Below are 16,886 nucleotides of genomic sequence, written 5' to 3' on the forward strand. Positions count from 1 at the left end.
TTGGTTCAAGTTTTCCAGATGTTCAAGCTTGTTTCCTTCAGCTCGGACATAAAACTGATCTAGGGTTTGCAAATCTGTTAACTTATCAATCCCTTCAAGCAGCGCATTACAGTTCTTTACATAAAGATGCCTTAAGTTCATCAGCCTTCCCACATCTCCTTTCTTAAGGCCACTGCAACCAACAAGTCGCCAAGTTTGCAGGTTGTATAAGCTAGCCATGGTGCTCGGTAATTCTTTCAACTCTTCATTACCGGACAAATCAAGATACCTAAAATGCAGTAATCCACCTATCGTCTCAGGAATGTGCATGGGAACAGTGTCCCACCACATCACTAACTTCGACGGTTGAGGCCACAAGTTTAATGTTCTGAGGCATTTCGATTGTACTATCAACTCAGTATTTGGGCCAATGAACGAATCTATACCTGTGAAGGTACGTAAGTTTTTATAGTTGAGGAGAAAAGGTTCAGAATAGTCACTCTTAGTTGCGTGTACTATGGTCAAGTGATGAACTTTATCATTTGGCACCTCCTTCTTTTCACTGGCATCCAACTCAAAATCCAAAATCAAACATTCGTTCTTGGCCGGTCAGATACTATAGAAAGTCATGTATGATATCATGCAATTTACATGTTATCATTCCATTCTTATCATTTACCTTAATATCTTGAAAGAATGACCGCATTACTAAGAAATCAAAATAGTTTTCACCAACTAATATTTTTTGTTTACTTCCTCAAGCACTTAAATAATCTTGCGACATCCACAAGTCAATCAATTGCTTCTTATTATACACGTAATCTTTTGGAAACATAACATAGTACAAAAGACAATATTTGGTAGCTGGAGTCAGATCATGATAACTTAGTAGTAGTGGTTGAAAAACATCTTGTTGAATCTCTTTCAGCTCCCATATCTTACTCTTTAAAACAGCTTGCCATTCATGAATCTTTTTCTTGTCTTTGTAGCAAGAGGCAACCCATTACACCTTTTAACAAGCTGTAACGCAATGCTTCGAAACTCTTTAGACACACAAGTCTCATCCATGTTTGCATTGTAATAGAACAATGACAAACAAAATGTTTCACCCAACTCCTTCAAATGTATCGATTAACTGAGTTGTTGTTTTCATTAATATAGCAGCATCGTCCTTTCGAGTGGTCACCAATACTCTACTGCCCATAGCACCATTACGTAATGGTTTGATCAATTCTTCCCATTGATGCGACTTTGGGTTCCATACATCGTCTAAGACTAGAAGAAACTTCTTACCCTCAAGCAATTCATATATGCATTGCATAAGAGTTTGCAACTCATTTGAATTTTTTGAGGTATGATCTCTGTCTAGACCTTCAATGATTGCTTTTGCAATCTTGTTCTCTTCAAAAGGGTCTGAAACACATACCCATATTCTCTTGTCATAATGAGATTTGACATTTTCATCATTATAAACAAGTTGAGCAAGAGTGGTTTTCCCCATTCCCCCCATTCCTACAATAGGAATGATAAGAGGAACTACTTTTTCTTGACTACTCTCACTCAGCAGCTTGCTAACTACAAGGACTCTTTCTTTGTCTCGACCAAATGTTTTGGCATTCGGAAGAGAAGTAGTCTTTTGCCATACAGGTTCGGGGACCCTTGTGATGTTTTGAAGGTTAAATCTTTGTTTTTCCTTATCGATCACAGCTAATCTTTCATTTAGATCATTAATCCTTGCAGCAACTTCGTGGCGATAAACAAACCACTTCGCCTTGCTAGGAGAAAAGAAAGAGAAGGAGGAACGTACCTCGTTAGAACTAGCAGGTTTCTCCAACTCTCTCTTTCGAACTTGAGTGATCCACTCATCCAACAAGTTATCCATCTCGTAGGAAACTTCAGTCAGTTCACTCAGCCAGTGTCTCACGCTGGCCTCAGTCACTTGCTCTGCTCTGCATCCTCCAGCACAGCTTGAATAGCTTCGAGATTGCGGGCGAGGCTCTTGACATCTTTCTCAACCCCCATGACCAGTTTGAGCTCTCCTCCGACCTTGTTGGATGATCGTAGCCAAACGCTCAAGTAGAACGTTAACTAGTCATGTTCTTACTTTGTTGTCTAATCGAGAATGGAAATGAAGAAGAAACATATGGAGTAACTATAGAAATGGAATGCTATCCCCCCTTTATAACGACCATGTTGCTTTCGTCTTCAATTGTAATTGGCCCTTTGTGAATGGCATCAACGTTTCTGGTATTACTTTTGCTTTGGATGTCATGAACTAAGATGAATTATTTAAGAGATAAAAAGAGGTCTCTTCTCTTTCAATACTTTTTCCGACTGATATGGAATCATGCACCGCAAAGCAAGCTTCTTTCTGGGAATAAAGGGAAAAGATTCCTTAAATTGGTTCTGGCACTTTGGCTATGAACGTCAACGTGCATGATTGAGCATGCATGATTGATATGAGGAGCAAATTAGAGTTAAGTAGTAACCTGAACTGAATGAAATAATCACTTCTACTCACACCAGGGACAGATTGCTACAAGGAATGAAAGATACGATACGAGTCAGATCGGCCGAAGGGGCACCAGAGCAACCTAGGCACACCAAAGAAACTATCGGGCAAGCTTATAGTGACGAAAGTCTGAAAGTAAGACACATGTTAGTGTTACCTGTTTAGAAGCTCTAAATAGAGTGAAGAAAACGCTATAGATTTCACTATATGAACCAAGTACTGACATTTTTTTTTTATTAGAAATCAACCTGGAAGAGACCCTCATTAGAGGTACTGAAGAACTGTACGTTTAGAGAAGTGTAATACAAACAGATTGATGAAAATTATACATCTATGTAAACCATACTATCATATTTTCTATATTCTCCTTCCCCCCCCCCCCCCTGAACTCTAGTACCCACTACTTAATGAACAAACAATGAATGGATAAAATTGGTTGTCTTTAATAAATTAAAGACAGAGGAACAAAACTATTGCACCCTGAACTGAAATACACACAGAAAGTAATATCTACCGAGCTAATACCACATATTGGGGCAACAAATATCTATAGGGATATCAACATAACCTGCGCCGCTCTACTCTTTATCTTGTACTTCAATGCCATTTGTCTCTTTAACTTCTGCATTCATCTCTTTGCATTCTGCGGTAGGACTTTGTCCTTCACTGATAAGCTTGCTGTCATTTGCTTCTTGAAATTCTGCATTTGTTTCTTTCCTTTCTGTGGTAATACTCTGTCCCTCACTGGAAGCAGATTTTCCCTGGTGCATCCAATAGGAATTGATAATAATTAGGCAAGTGACAAAAGAAACGTACGAGTCTTCTCAAAAAAGAAAAAGAGAAAAGCATATTCTGGAATTATATCATCCATGGTGCAAGGATACACTTAAAAAAGAACTTAAGATAAATATAAATAAATAAACAAAGCAGATATAACAAAAATGCTGTTATCATCACTGCCTCTATCTCTCCCGAGTTAAAATGGTTAGGGAATTTAACTACCGTAAGGCATTGAATGGGGTTTCAAATAATAGACTCAGCAATTGAATATCAGAGACAGTGGAACCTTATGCCTTGGTTACTACTAACTATATGAACCGAGTTCAGATGCTCGACTAATTACAGATATTCATAGCCGAGAGGTACTTCTCTCCCATAAGTTCAACTCCTACCAAAGTAGGCAACTGAATCCCCAGGCCACTGGTCTTAGTAAAACGGTCCCATCCACCCCATTCTTAATATGCTCTACAGAAAGAAAGTTCAAAAGTCTACAAGAACTAACCTCGCTGCGATTGCGCCAACCAAGTCCAAATGGTCGAGATAGCAAACTAATCTTTCTTGCAGGGAACTCTTGTGTGGGTTCTTGATTGCTTCTGGGTGAAGAATCTGAAGGTATAGGTCTGCAAAAACACGTGTTTCAATAAAACTTACCAATATCATCTATGACTTTATTCTTTACATATAATTTTTCACATGACCGAGCTTTACATATCTATCAGGATCCCAAAATTTTCTCTTGGATGTAAAGGAGTTTCTTCTATTGAAAAAACATAACTTTTTGAAAAAAATAAAAATAGAAGGATCCTAAATAAAAAAGACAATTTAGGGTAGTGTTGACATGTAATATAAAGATTCAGTATAGATGAAGATAAAGGAGAAACCCAAAACTCATATAACTCACCAACTACTACACACTGACTAAATAAAGGTAGACATGCACAAATACAAAGAGCAACAACAGGTGATAGATTAATTTTGAAAAATGACTATTTAAGAAAGCTGGCAGGAGTACCGTGGAGAAGGTTGTGTTTTCTGTTGACCAGTTTGGTACTGTAAAGTAGCCTCTAACATTGATTCTGCCATAACAACTCTCTTCTCCATTTCCACAAGGGAAGCAGTGGCCTCTTCATACTTTTCCTGCAGGGACATATAAAAATAAATAAACTGTATATCATGACCAGATAATGATATCATCTGCAGTCAGAAAAAGATTGATAAAAGCACATGCTTCATATATACACCTATTCAAACTTTCTCTTCAGACAGCTCAAAGTAATTTCAATATTGAGCAATAGCTAGTTCTATTAAGTTGGCAGCAGAGAATTGTATATTGAGAAGAAAACACTCAAATTTTTGAATAGACAATTAGTGCCAAAACCATATAGTCATATACAACTAAAGACATCAAGCCCCATGGAAAAGGGAAAAGAAAACTTTTATAAGCAATTTAGCAAACAAATCCTATAAGGGGTATCCCGCATAAGATTTACTCATCAATACCACGATTACTACCGTAACATAATTTCAGAAATCTCGTTATATATGAAACCTGAAGCACTTGAGCAGCATATCTCTGTGCTGCAGCATCTTGCTCAGAAAATATCCGCGCATCTTCCGTTAATCTCTGCTCTTGCTCCACTCTCATCAACACCTAGGAGATGGAAGGGACCTTATAAGTGGTGAGTACTAAAACAATCAAGGAACTAAGAACAAACTTCCAAATACCAAGGAAAAGGAAATGAAAACCTGGATCATGGCACTCTCTTGTTCCTGCTTATCAGAAAGGGCTCTGCGAAGATCCGCGACCTCTTGCTCTAATTGCTCAACCTGACACAGTGACATAATAAATGAGTAAGTGGCTCTGTATAAAACTATAAACTGTACTTGCTAGTAAACTTTAGAGTACAGATGCAAGAAAACAAGAACTTTGCAAGAGCAAATATCTTCAAAAATATTTGGATGCAATAAGCCCGAAACTAGCATATTAGTGACTCATTTGTTTGTCATAATCTGATTTATACCCATAATATTGAGTAGAAAGTCTACAAATTTTTAGCAAACTGTAATAACAATACAAGCTATAAATTAGGGAACGTTGTTTCCAGCATGATCTTTTTACATCCACAAAGAAACTGCAGATTCTGAGACGAAATCTACCAAAAGGTACAAAGGTGTAGTGGGCTCAAAGAGAGCCTATCAGCAAGAAAATTAATCTACTACGTATCACCTTCTTTACTTTCCTCACAATTACACTCTGTTAACCTAAAATCTACAATAGTTCAATAAGATATCACTGAAAAATGTAAAGCTACTTAGCATAAGCCAATATGGACCACCCTCAATCAAAGAAGGTCCACGTAGAAAATGAACATGTATTAAAAAATGCAACATATAGAAGTTTTCTGGATCTAATACCCTAGCATGCAACTGCCGACGATTATCCTGCTTAACCATCTCCATCAATGCTGTCTCCAGCTCCTCAGCTCTGAAAAATGGTTAGGATCAAGAATGTCAATGTCACCAAACATATTCCATACCTTCATCCTATGTGAGTATAGATTTTATCTTATTTTTCAAAAAGGTGTGAGTATAGATTTTATAAGCTTAAATCTGTAAGATAAGAGAGAAATATTAACCTCAGTTCAGCAGATCTTTTATCCTCCAGCAGCTTGCATAATTCAACCTTCAACCACACAACCTGCACGTACGTAGAACCTTGTATAAATCTCATATGGATTCAGTGACGAAAAAAAAAAAAAATCATACTACCGAGAACACACACAATATGCATACGTATGTGTATCAAAACAAAGTTCTAGTCTATGCACTTCGTAAATGGCTAAAACAAAATGCATTTATTTCATGAGTCCAACCTGCTCTTGAAGATCTGGAGCAGAATCCAACTCCCCATCCCCAGTCAAGCTTATAAGAATTTCATCTGCATTAGTGGATCCAGACTCTGAACGTGATAAATCACCATTTCTTTCTGCTTTCTTTGAATCTATTATCATTGATTTAGGGTCTTGCTTAAAATTGTATAGCTTAGAAGCTAGACCCTGAGAATCCTTCCAAGCCCGAAGTCCCTTTGATCTTTCCTCAATAGCATTAATTACAGCTGGCCGATGTTTATTTCTCAACTCTTGTAATCTAGTTTCATTTACATTTTGGTAACCCATGCAAGCAGTCAATACGAGTTGACTGCTATCAAACGTGGAACCAGTCAGTGATTGCAGCAGAGTGACTGCATCTCCAGCATCCTTGGTAGTAACCAGCGCAGGGCCTACAAAGTAACTGAGCTAAATTAAGTTTCATAAAGCAGAGGAGCTTACAAGCAACATCATATGATATTCATGTACAAGTATCAACATTATGTGTACTGTACTCTTTTTTTTCTTGGATAGAATAAAAAATTAAAAACTAAAAACATGTTGTTACCCAGTACCATATAACTCCATCAAAGCAAGTGCGGTCCTAAATAGCATCACGCGGTTCCCCTCAAAAAGAAGCACATCCCAAACTCGTAAAACTGTAAGTGAATAGTAATCATCAGAAATTAGTTAAGCTTTGATTTAGTTCCTCTGCAATTAGTCTATATTACTGAATATGAAACCTGACCACTTTCCCATGGCAGCACGTTCATGAAAATGGAAAGGAACCATGGCCCAGTCACCCATGCCACTTGCACTCCCAGGTAATCTAGATGATTGACTGCAACATGAATAAAGGTGACGTGTGACCACCCAATAACAAAACTTGATAAAGAGAAGCATATACTGTTTGAATAGTAACGATATACAAACCTAATTTAGGAAATCTCTCATGCACCAACTCTTCAAAAACAAGTTGGTCCACCTGCAAATAATAACAATATGGATTTAAACAGTGGTTTTCTTATATTTGTTGATGTTTCTCATTAGAGGAGAAACACCAACACAAAGAATGAGAAAGGTGAAAAACAGAAAAGATTACCTGAGATTCTATCATTTCCTCAGAGTAATAGCCCTCGAAGTAATCATCTAGGATTCCCATCAAAGCCCTGAAAGAGTTTACCAACTTTGTAAATCCACATAAAAGATGTGTCATAACTCGTAACTATTACACTGATAAAATATATCTAACTTAGACTTCTATATCTCCAGAGAATTGTTACTTCTTGCATAACAGAAAAATAAAATATATTCAATAAAAATAATATAAAATGAGCTCTGTGTTTTTTTTCTCTCTAAGTAAGCCTCAGAAAGCAAGTCGATAAGCAATAAAAACAAATTAGAAAAACAAAAAACAAAATAAGCCAAGATTCTTTACTGGAAGACAACAAGTCAATCTACTTTCTAATCTTACCAAAACGCATTTTCTTCGGGCATGAGAAGTAGTAATAAGCCAGCAAAGAAATTCATGGCCTGCGTATAGATTAAAGCAAAAGTGTTTTAAAGTCAAAGGACACAATTGATAACATTTATCACATGGTATATCAGAAATAAAACAGATAAGAAAGTATAATACTTAATACAATGCAATATCCTAAAGACAATTCCAAAATGGGTCATGTTACAATTCCACCCTGATTACCTGACAGTACCCAACAGAAGGATTGTGTCGCGCATATGCTGTTAGCAACCGCCTCAAAGCATTTCTACCATCCACATCTAGAGCAGGATGACCTGGAAATGTACGAGGTAGATCCTGCAGTTTAAATCAGTCCCAATAAGTTAAGCACTTGGTTTGATAAATTATTCATATACAATAGCAAAAACCGAGTAGAAGTGAATAACCTTCTCAATCTGCCCTTTCCACTTTTCGGGTACATATGCAGAATCAGCTGTTGACAGCTTGCTATTTATCTCTGAGTTCAAGCTATGTAGTTCCACATCACTGCCAGCTTTAGTTTCAGAAGCTAGCAGATCCTGGTAATAATTATCAACACGACGCACCTTCACACCCACAAATGCTTGCCAAAGCTGAAAAATTGAACTAAAGCGATTATAGGATTTGCTAATTACGGTGAAATTCATGGAATATAGAAAGAAAAGAATAAGCAGAAGTAACTCGAGAACATAATATGCACCTCTCCTCGCAGAGCCATTGGTACTCCCCCACGAACAAGAACCTCCAACTCTTGTTTCCAAGGAAATAAAGATTCTGAAGGGACTACGTCAGAAGCAGCACCTGTTGCAGAGGCATTACTGTCACTTGAAGGGCCGTCTTGAGTTGGATCTGACCTCTCGACATCGTAGAACTCATCCTCAGAGTCCTCCTCAGATGCTCCTTTTGGGGATCTAAACTCTTCAATAGGATGCACCGGCTTTCCATTTCTCGTGTCCTGCTCTGTCTTTGATACATTGCTCTTCTTCTTTACACGAATACTCATCATTTCTTCTATTTCGTGAAGGGATGATCTAATTTCATTCCATATTTGAATCCCATGAGCTTTTATCTCCTTAGCTGCCAGTTCCTCCATTTCGCTATCATTTTTTATTGGAGAATTGGAACCCTGCTTGTGTTCACTTAAAACATCACCATCAACACCCTTCTCTAAACTGGAATCTAGTTCTTGCTCTGAGGTTTCAGCCTTGTTATCTTCCCCGTTAGGTAATCCATTTACCGGCAATTTTGCAGACTCTGCTTGCCGTTGCAGAAAAGAGGTCCACCTGTCTGATCTTTCTTCCTCTTCTTCCTGAAAGCATAAGTATATTACACAATGAAGTCCAACATGTGAAGCAGAAAACACAAGTTTTTTCAAGTCTGGTTGGTTTTTAGCTTTTAAACTTAAGGAAAATACGTCACAGAAGAAAAGATTCTCTTCTGCATTTGTTCTTTACATGTTTCTCAGGCAAACACGAAAACGTCAACTAGAAAATGGAAATTAAGAGTAGAGTAAAACCTTGTAGATATTGGCATATTCTCGGTACCGTTGAACATGCTGAGGCCTCACAGCAAATCCATAAGCATCCCTGTCCAAACACACAAATGCCGATTCATTCAAAATCTCCATTAAATAAGCAAACTCAATTCCACCTACCTTTTGCTTCTTCTTTAATATCAATAAAACTCGCCTCGCTAAACTAAGATCACACAATATATGCATTCACACTCATATCCCTACCAAAACACCCCAATTATAAACATCATCAAACTCCGAGCACCGCCAGGCTCCGATTACCTGCAATCGGCGCATTCTACTTCTTATAGAGCTCGGCATTGCCCCTATGCACATACAAATCCTACCAAACTACACACTAAGACTAAATCCAGCTAAATCAGGATCATAAACCGCGACTCCAATCCTAATCTACTCCAAACGACGCCGCATTCGGCAAACGAAGCACCGCAAAACCACACTAAACAGCTCCGATCTCAAACGCTGCCACAGCTCCACCAAATCCAAACAAAGATCGAAGCAGATAGCTCCGAAATACAAATCCTAACGGACGCGTGGCGGAGAGAGAGATAGAGGTAAGTAGGACAGAGAAAACCGTACCTCTTGTTCTCGTAGGCGACACTGAGCGGATTGAGCGTGGCCTTGGCGACGGCGGCGGCGGCGGAAGAAGCCTTCATTTCGGATCGGCGGAGATACAGGAAGTTTCAGTTGGCGACGACGAAGAAGATCCTCTTTCTTCTCCGGCTGGATTTTCTCGGTCCGTGGACTGAGACTAGTAGAGACTAGACCGGAGATTGAGAGAAGTGAGAGGAATCTGGTGAGATTGGATTTGGAGAGAGAGCATGTGTAGAGAGCGAGATTGGCGTTTACATTATTACATGTGCAACCGCCATGGATTTTGGACACGGACTTCGAGACCGAGGAGACACAAGGCCTCTGAGGGCTTATTATTGTTTACTATAAATTTTTGGGTAATATTGACTGGACCGGAGAGAGGAAAATTAAAATGGGGATGGGGTCATTGGGGAGTTTGAGGTCAGATGTGCTATTATGTAGGTAGATCCTCATTTATGATTCCGATCATGGGGAGTTTTCGGGGGTAACTCTTCTGCAGTCACGAGAGTGACGGAAAATCTTATATAACATGTATTAAACGTCATGTATTAGTGATACATATAACCATTACAAATTGGTCATGTAGCTAGGTGTGGGATCTTTATATTTATGTTCGAATCATGTTGACGTTGATTGAAGTTAAATCTAAATCTATTCATGATGGTTAAGAAATAGGAAACCTAAAAAGTCTTTAAGGAAATCGTGTGATCTATATCAAAAAAATAATAATTATTAGTGATCCACATGATATATGTAGATACACGCCGTGTACTGAAGACCTTCCACGAGAGTGTTAGTAATTTTATGGTTGTTTTAGCCGAAAGCGTTTATTTTTCAAATTATCGTAATGGTAATAGATTTAATAAGCTGTTACTCATTATCACATTTGAATCTTTTCAGTGTGGGTTTGAAAATTATAGTTTTTATTTTTATTTTTAACAAGGATATGCTCAACAATATGGAATGTTGAAATTCAAGGCATTATGGGCCGATGACATTTCGATTCGAAAATTAACCATAAAATGAAGTAAACTCATCTTTAATTCCTCATTTGGCAAAATATGAACACATGGAGGCCCACGGTCATCATTCATAGTTTCATGGTTCATACCATATCTATATGCAAATGCAAAGCTCGTCTTTTAGCCTTTTCCTGTAAAGGCCACTTTAGTTTTTACACCAAGGTACGTAATTTCAAGTTTGTAACTACAATTATTATCGTTGTCGTAAAATAGCTACAAGGCAACAATAAACTGATTCTTCATACAAGTAAAATCAGTTCGTTCAAAGTAAAAATTGATACATTGTTAATTACATCCAAACTCCAGTAACATTACTAATCGCATCAGAATTACAACTTCAACCTTGACTTAGAGTGGTATACTAGTGTACGAGCTGGTATTTATCGATTGTTTTTAAAACCTAATTTTTTTTACTTTTCACCCATAAATTTGCAGGAGTTGTTTTTACCTTTAGTTGAAGTCATGAGTGGCTTAACACACAAGGTGAGGGTAATTATATGATCTTGTGGTTTTGAGTCAATTTAAATAGTGTGGCATGTCGGTGGAGTGCAATTTGATGTCCCGATATTTGAGTGTAAAGGCCCTTTTTCGTAAATGCCAAATGCCTACATGTTTCAGGTATGGAAAAGTTTATGTCGGTAGAAGGCAACAATACACAAGTTCTTGCAATAATAGTGTTACACGAAGGCATGAAGCCTAAGGTTTTTTGATTTTGCAAGTTATAGGAACTTGGTTTTCATTTCCAGAGGAGAAGGAGGAGGACCTTTTGCTAGCTTTGAAGTTACATCTATGACCTGCCTTTTAGCTTTGCAGAAGCAAGTGTTAACTGGGTTTAAGGCTTGATACAAGGATTTATGTCATTGGGTGAAACATGATGGAATGTGGCTGCACACATTTTTCGACTCCAATTTATGAAAGAATTCATATCTTCCTGGTTGTGTTGTCTTGATCCCAAGAAAGTATTGGGTTATAAAATCAAAACTTGATGCTTAAGACATATAAAGTTGTTATGCATGCATTTGTTTTATCGAACAGATGAAAAAACCTAATAACGTTTATTTTAATGTGAATTACTCAAAAATGTTATAATGGTTTTTAGAGTATAGACTTTTATATATTGGTAGCCCCATATAATGGTTGTTTGTAATTCTCAATATCTTTGCTAGAGTTTTCATTGCCGAACAAAATAGTGGATGTAAAAACATATTCAATCGTAAAGTTATTTTTTTTAATTAAATTGTGTAATATTTTATATCATCGTACAATTTAACATCTCTGAAACGAATATAATGCCAGCGATCAAGCCTACAAGGCTACGACTACATGATCTACTCATGAGAGATATCGAGTTTGACTCTCGATGACACGAACATATCTTAGTGATACCAATTTCCTCCTCCCTAGATCACCACATGAAACAAAAAGTGAAAAAGAAAAAGAAAATTACACAAAAGAAGAAGACAAAAATTCTGAACAAGTAGCCCGTTTTTCATTTTCTGATTTCCCCGAGAAAACAACAGAGCACTTCTAGAAGTGGCACCGCTTCCCCCTCTAGAACTCTCCACCCGAATCAAAAAGACCCACTCTTGAGCCTTTAACAGAGCAGAGAGGAAGAAGAAGAAGAACAAGCAAGTCAGAAAATTTAAGAGAAAGAGCAGAGAACAGAGAGCCAGAAACGGAAAGCACTTCCCCCAAAATCAGTTATAACAAAAAGCACTAAAAGCCCACCCACGCCTTTGGGAGACCGGTAGAGCAGTAGAAGTAGAAGTAGAACTAGTACCACACACACACAAACACAAAGAGAGAGAGAGAGAGAGAGAGCAACAAACCATGTCAGCCCTTGTGGTGCTCAAAATGACCACAGCAACCTCTCCTATAAAACCCATAATCCCCCCAAAATCTCCTCCTTCTTCCCATTCGCTCTCTCTCTCGCTCCTCCTTCACCACCACCCGCCCCTTAACCTCATCATTAACCCCCAAAACCCAAATTCACAGTCTCAATCCCAAACACGCCTGGCTGAGGACAACAATACCCTCAGCTCTCCCTCATCATCATAAACCGTTTGGGCCCAGATTCCGCCGCGGCCCATTTAAATGCGTGTCTGTATTTTCTTCCTCGTCGTCTGCTAGCGGTGGTGGTGGTCGCTCCGAGAATCAAGGAGAGGAGGTTTCCGGTCTTATGGCCGATATGGGTTCCGAGAATCATAAAGGCCATGAGTGGTTTGATAGCAAATTGTACCCTGATCATCATCATGACCGTTCACAGCCGCCGCCTCCTCATCAATCGACTAAGTTGCTCACCTTGCCCACCATTCTCACCCTCGGCCGCGTCGCCGCCGTGCCTCTCCTCATCAGCAGTACGTTTCGATTTGGCCGCGACATTGATCTCATTAGCAGTTTTCCATTGTTGATTTCGATGATGTGTTTTTGTTGGATCATGTAGATTTTATGTCCAATAAAATTGGAGTAGTAGTCAATTGTATGTGTTTTGGTTTGATTTGATTAGGCTGATGGATATGCTCGAACAAAGAGGCATTGTGCACTTGCATTTGATTAGGCTAGCATAGTGTGCATTCGTTTATGTTTTTTTGCGGAGGAAGTGTATTGCCCTTGAATTTGAGATGGCTAACATGTGTTTCCGGCCCTTTTCTTGTAGCTTTCTATGTGGATAGTTGGTTGGGAAAGACTGCTACGACAAGTATATTTATCGCTGCAGCGATTACTGATTGGCTCGATGGCTATCTTGCTCGCAAGGTTAACTTAGTTTTTTTTAGTTCTGGGAGTTCTAAGGACAGAGTCTTTTGCTAAATTTTGATTGAGATTTTATAATTTGATTATTTTTGTTATATTTCAGATGAGGTTAGGATCTGCTTTTGGCGCATTTCTGGATCCGGTAGCTGATAAGGTATTGTAAACACTTTCAATGTTGTTATCAGCTAGTTTTTAATGAAAAGAGTGCTTTTTTGTTGTTGTTACTACTAGTATTTGAAAGCTCTCTTACTGCTCTACAATTGATTCTCGTTCCTGCCAAATACAGCTCATGGTTGCAGCCACACTGGTATTGTTGTGCTCCAGACCTCAAGATGTTGCTGCATTTGGGCAAGTTCAATGGCTTTTGGTTGTTCCTTCAATTGCCATAATAGGTAGAGAGGTATTATATGATTTTTCTTGTCTTCTGTTTTTTTTCTTCTTAGTAGTGATTTCATCTGCTCAGGGCTTGTTTTTCTTGCCTTTCTTGTTATGTACTGGAATATATTGTAGTTGTTAAAATTGGATTTGATTGTAGTTTGGCAATAGGTAGTCTGATTTAGTAAGAAAGTTATTTTGCCTGTATTCAACAATATTGGGCCTTATCTACATGGTAGAAAGTCCAATTCAATATTTCCAAGATGTGAGGGTTTGGTCATCATTTGTATAGTGGAATGTCAAACTGCGGTTTGCAAATTATGGTGTTCTTATCAATTTTAGGTTGACTGTGGCCTAGTAGTACTCCTTTCTGCATGGATGTCCATGTTGTCCTTGAGTTCTCTCGATTAAGTCTTAGGGTTCCTTTGAAATAAGTTTGCCTATGTTGACTCCAATGAGTAGTTATCTTATCGAATGCTCTGTCTCTCCCCTTCCCTCCCTCTGGACTTCCCTTGTGCACTGCTCTTGTCCTTTAGTTTTGGATTCTTGTTGAGTTGATTGCATTTCTTAATCATGTCGCATTTATTTTTCAGATAACCATGTCTGCAGTTAGAGAATGGGCTGCATCTCAGAACACCAAGCTTTTAGAGGTCTGTTTCCATTCCCATGTCATCTCTAAACAACTATTTTCTATTTCCAATATTAAAGAAGCTTTTCGTTGCTAGGATTCACTTGGATGATAAAATTTTTCAGGCTGTTGCTGTAAATAACTTGGGAAAGTGGAAAACAGCCGCACAGATGATTGCGTTAACTATCCTCTTGGCCACCCGAGACAGCAGGTATATAGTCTGTTTTTCTTGGCTTTTTGGGGTATTCTTTCTGGTCAATGCAGATGAGCAATATCATTTATGCAGCAAATTGCTGGATCATTGTATGTAGCTTCTGACCCCTTTGCTTCACGTGTTACCTGTGCAGTCTTGGAGGGTCAGAGTTTGTAGTAGCTTCTGGGGTTGTTCTGCTGTATATATCAGCAGGGCTTGCTGTATGGTCTTTAGTTGTGTATATGAGCAAGATATGGAAAGTACTGCTGAGGTAGCCTGTGGGTGCTGCTTGCTCTATATTTACGGATATACATCTCATGTGAGCCATTATTGCGAAGCACTACTTGTCAATGCTCTGTACATGAACCCAGTGATGATCAATTATTGCACATTGGAGCATCATTTTGCTGCTAGTCGATGGAGGAGGATAACATTATTGCTAAAGTTCCTGCAGTATTAAGTAAATTTCATATTTCGGGGTGGGTAGTATCATTGGCTGCCCTCAACGACTTTATATTCTCGCTGCTGTCAGGTTGGTCTGATTTTTTGGGATAATATTCGGGATACAGATGTTGAAACAACTTCCCTCACATTACATAGTTTGGTTCAATTCTTTTATCTGCCCATTTATTTGCAAGATGCTGGTTCTTTGAAGCCAAAGTGAGGCTGGGGGATGCATTCTGGAGTTTGGTGTTGGAGATGGTTTATTAAGTGTAAACCAAAATTAACTATGTTAGAGTTCCTCTTGATTGTTTTCCATATCTTAGAGAAACATTTTCAATTTCGTTTTCAAGGTCTTATATTATCAGGGCAAAACCTTATCTTCAATGTAACCAAACTGATTGATATTCATTCAGTCTATCCACATACAACTTCATTGCAATCAAGCTTTTGTTATAAACCATTTTCTGAGGCACAAAAACTTGAACCTGATTTGGGACATGGTGTATTTTTTCATGTCTGGAAACCCTGAACTGTCCAAGTCGCCTGTTTTCTAACCCTAAGTTGCCTTTTTTAAAGCAAAGGCTTGGTTTTCAGGACATGGTCATCTTCCCATCGTTGAAGAGTGTACTGGTGTACTGTTCCTCATCGCATTTTACTAATCACATAAAAGAGTTGCAAATATGATGTGAAGATTCAGATCACCAGTAGACTGCCCTTTTCAGTTGGTTTTAGTGACTTCCATGAGTCTGCTACATTATTTGGTTCACCATACAATGACACAGGAAAGCAAAGTTTGAGCAAAACTCGAAATGTTTCAACTTTGAGCAACCTTCTCAAGTCCAGCAGACAGGTTTGCTTGCCTTATCAAGCTCAAATCATAAGAGAACTAAATTATTATTTGGCAGAAATCAGATGTAGCTGTCATATTACCTGACTGAATTGGCCAAGAAAGGTCCATCTTCAAATTTCAAAAGAGCCGTTACTTGAGAGAGCCACCATATATCTTGGTGTTCTTTATAGCTTGTTCAGTGGTTGTTTTCCTGATCGTTGTTGCTTACCCTAAGAATTCATATCAATGCCTTGCTAATAAAGTTTTTGCACAACAATTTGCTGCCCCAAAACATTCAATAGCTCGATAGATATTATATAGAGTGGTTTACACAGATGTATAATCTCCATCAATCTGTTTGTATTACACTTATCTAAACACAGTTCTTAGTTACCAATCTCTAATGAGGGACGTCTCTTCCAGGTTGATTTTGTAATAAAGAATTATCAGTACTTGGTTCCTACTGTGAATGTTACTCCGTTTCTTCACTCTGGTGAATAAACAAGCGTATGTTACGTGTGCATTCACCTACAAGATTTGACGTAGGTAGCTTTTTTTTAACTTCCACTTTTTGTTACTGGCTCAAAATGAGGGTAACAACTGTTAACTTTTTGTTGATTTTTTTTTGAAGTGTAAACCAAAATTACCTATGTTGTTAGAGTTCCTCTTGATTGTTTTCCATATCTTAGAAACATTTTCAATTTCGTGTTCAAGGTCTTATATTTATCAGGGCAATACTATATCGTCATTGTAACCAAACCGATTGATATTCATTCAGTCCATCCATAGACAACTTCATTGCAATCTAGCTTTTGCAACAAACCATTTTCTGAGGCACAAAAACTTGAACCTGATTTAAGACATGGCTATGGGTATTTAT

At 38.2% G+C, this 16,886-nt stretch overlaps 3 protein-coding genes across 3 annotated transcripts; 1 reads left to right on the forward strand and 2 right to left on the reverse strand.

Moving 5' to 3' along the window:
- Positions 1 to 736: 736 nt before the first annotated feature.
- On the reverse strand, positions 737 to 1,861 carry LOC101306285 (putative disease resistance protein RGA4-like). The gene is made up of 2 exons (XM_004308769.1): positions 1,273 to 1,861; positions 737 to 960 (listed from the first exon to the last, which is right to left on the reverse strand). The coding sequence occupies exons 1-2, from the start codon at positions 1,859 to 1,861 to the stop codon at positions 737 to 739; spliced, it is 813 nt and encodes a 270-aa protein (XP_004308817.1).
- Positions 1,862 to 2,990: 1,129 nt separating this feature from the next.
- On the reverse strand, positions 2,991 to 10,086 carry LOC101312968. Its single transcript, XM_004307388.1, has 18 exons — positions 9,750 to 10,086; positions 9,153 to 9,222; positions 8,337 to 8,945; positions 8,044 to 8,229; positions 7,841 to 7,954; positions 7,613 to 7,671; positions 7,241 to 7,307; positions 7,072 to 7,123; positions 6,887 to 6,979; positions 6,714 to 6,797; positions 6,145 to 6,551; positions 5,908 to 5,969; positions 5,687 to 5,756; positions 5,018 to 5,098; positions 4,821 to 4,922; positions 4,284 to 4,408; positions 3,774 to 3,891; positions 2,991 to 3,252 (listed from the first exon to the last, which is right to left on the reverse strand). The coding sequence occupies exons 1-18, from the start codon at positions 9,824 to 9,826 to the stop codon at positions 3,070 to 3,072; spliced, it is 2,559 nt and encodes an 852-aa protein (XP_004307436.1). The 5' UTR covers positions 9,827 to 10,086; the 3' UTR covers positions 2,991 to 3,069.
- A 2,356-nt stretch (positions 10,087 to 12,442) lies between these two features.
- Positions 12,443 to 15,636, forward strand: LOC101313254 (CDP-diacylglycerol--glycerol-3-phosphate 3-phosphatidyltransferase-like). The gene is made up of 7 exons (XM_004307389.1): positions 12,443 to 13,143; positions 13,443 to 13,540; positions 13,641 to 13,691; positions 13,824 to 13,937; positions 14,506 to 14,562; positions 14,666 to 14,751; positions 14,888 to 15,636. The coding sequence occupies exons 1-7, from the start codon at positions 12,966 to 12,968 to the stop codon at positions 15,006 to 15,008; spliced, it is 705 nt and encodes a 234-aa protein (XP_004307437.1). The 5' UTR covers positions 12,443 to 12,965; the 3' UTR covers positions 15,009 to 15,636.
- The last annotated feature ends 1,250 nt before the right edge of the window (positions 15,637 to 16,886 follow it).

Source organism: Fragaria vesca, linkage group LG7, assembly GCF_000184155.1.
Source record: "Fragaria vesca subsp. vesca linkage group LG7, FraVesHawaii_1.0, whole genome shotgun sequence".
NCBI classification, from domain to species: Eukaryota; Viridiplantae; Streptophyta; class Magnoliopsida; order Rosales; family Rosaceae; genus Fragaria; species Fragaria vesca.

What these genes read in the sequence shown, in the direction of transcription:
- LOC101313254 (XM_004307389.1), top strand. Translation starts at nt 12,966, where the DNA reads ATGGCCGATATGGGTTCCGAGAATCATAAAGGCCATGAGTGGTTTGAT. An exon ending in ATGGCTATCTTGCTCGCAAG is followed by an intron (nt 13,541 to 13,640) that starts GTTAACTTAGTT and finishes GTTATATTTCAG; the next exon opens with ATGAGGTTAGGATCTGCTTT. An exon ending in TTGCCATAATAGGTAGAGAG is followed by an intron (nt 13,938 to 14,505) that starts GTATTATATGAT and finishes TTTATTTTTCAG; the next exon opens with ATAACCATGTCTGCAGTTAG.
- LOC101312968 (XM_004307388.1), bottom strand. Translation starts at nt 9,826, where the DNA reads ATGAAGGCTTCTTCCGCCGCCGCCGCCGTCGCCAAGGCCACGCTCAAT. An exon ending in GTCGGCAGTTGCATGCTAGG is followed by an intron (nt 5,099 to 5,686) that starts GTATTAGATCCA and finishes TCACTGTGTCAG; the next exon opens with GTTGAGCAATTAGAGCAAGA. An exon ending in GTTGGCGCAATCGCAGCGAG is followed by an intron (nt 3,253 to 3,773) that starts GTTAGTTCTTGT and finishes TGGATGCACCAG; the next exon opens with GGAAAATCTGCTTCCAGTGA.
- LOC101306285 (XM_004308769.1), bottom strand. Translation starts at nt 1,861, where the DNA reads ATGGATAACTTGTTGGATGAGTGGATCACTCAAGTTCGAAAGAGAGAG. An exon ending in CATATATGAATTGCTTGAGG is followed by an intron (nt 961 to 1,272) that starts GTAAGAAGTTTC and finishes CTTGCTACAAAG; the next exon opens with ACAAGAAAAAGATTCATGAA.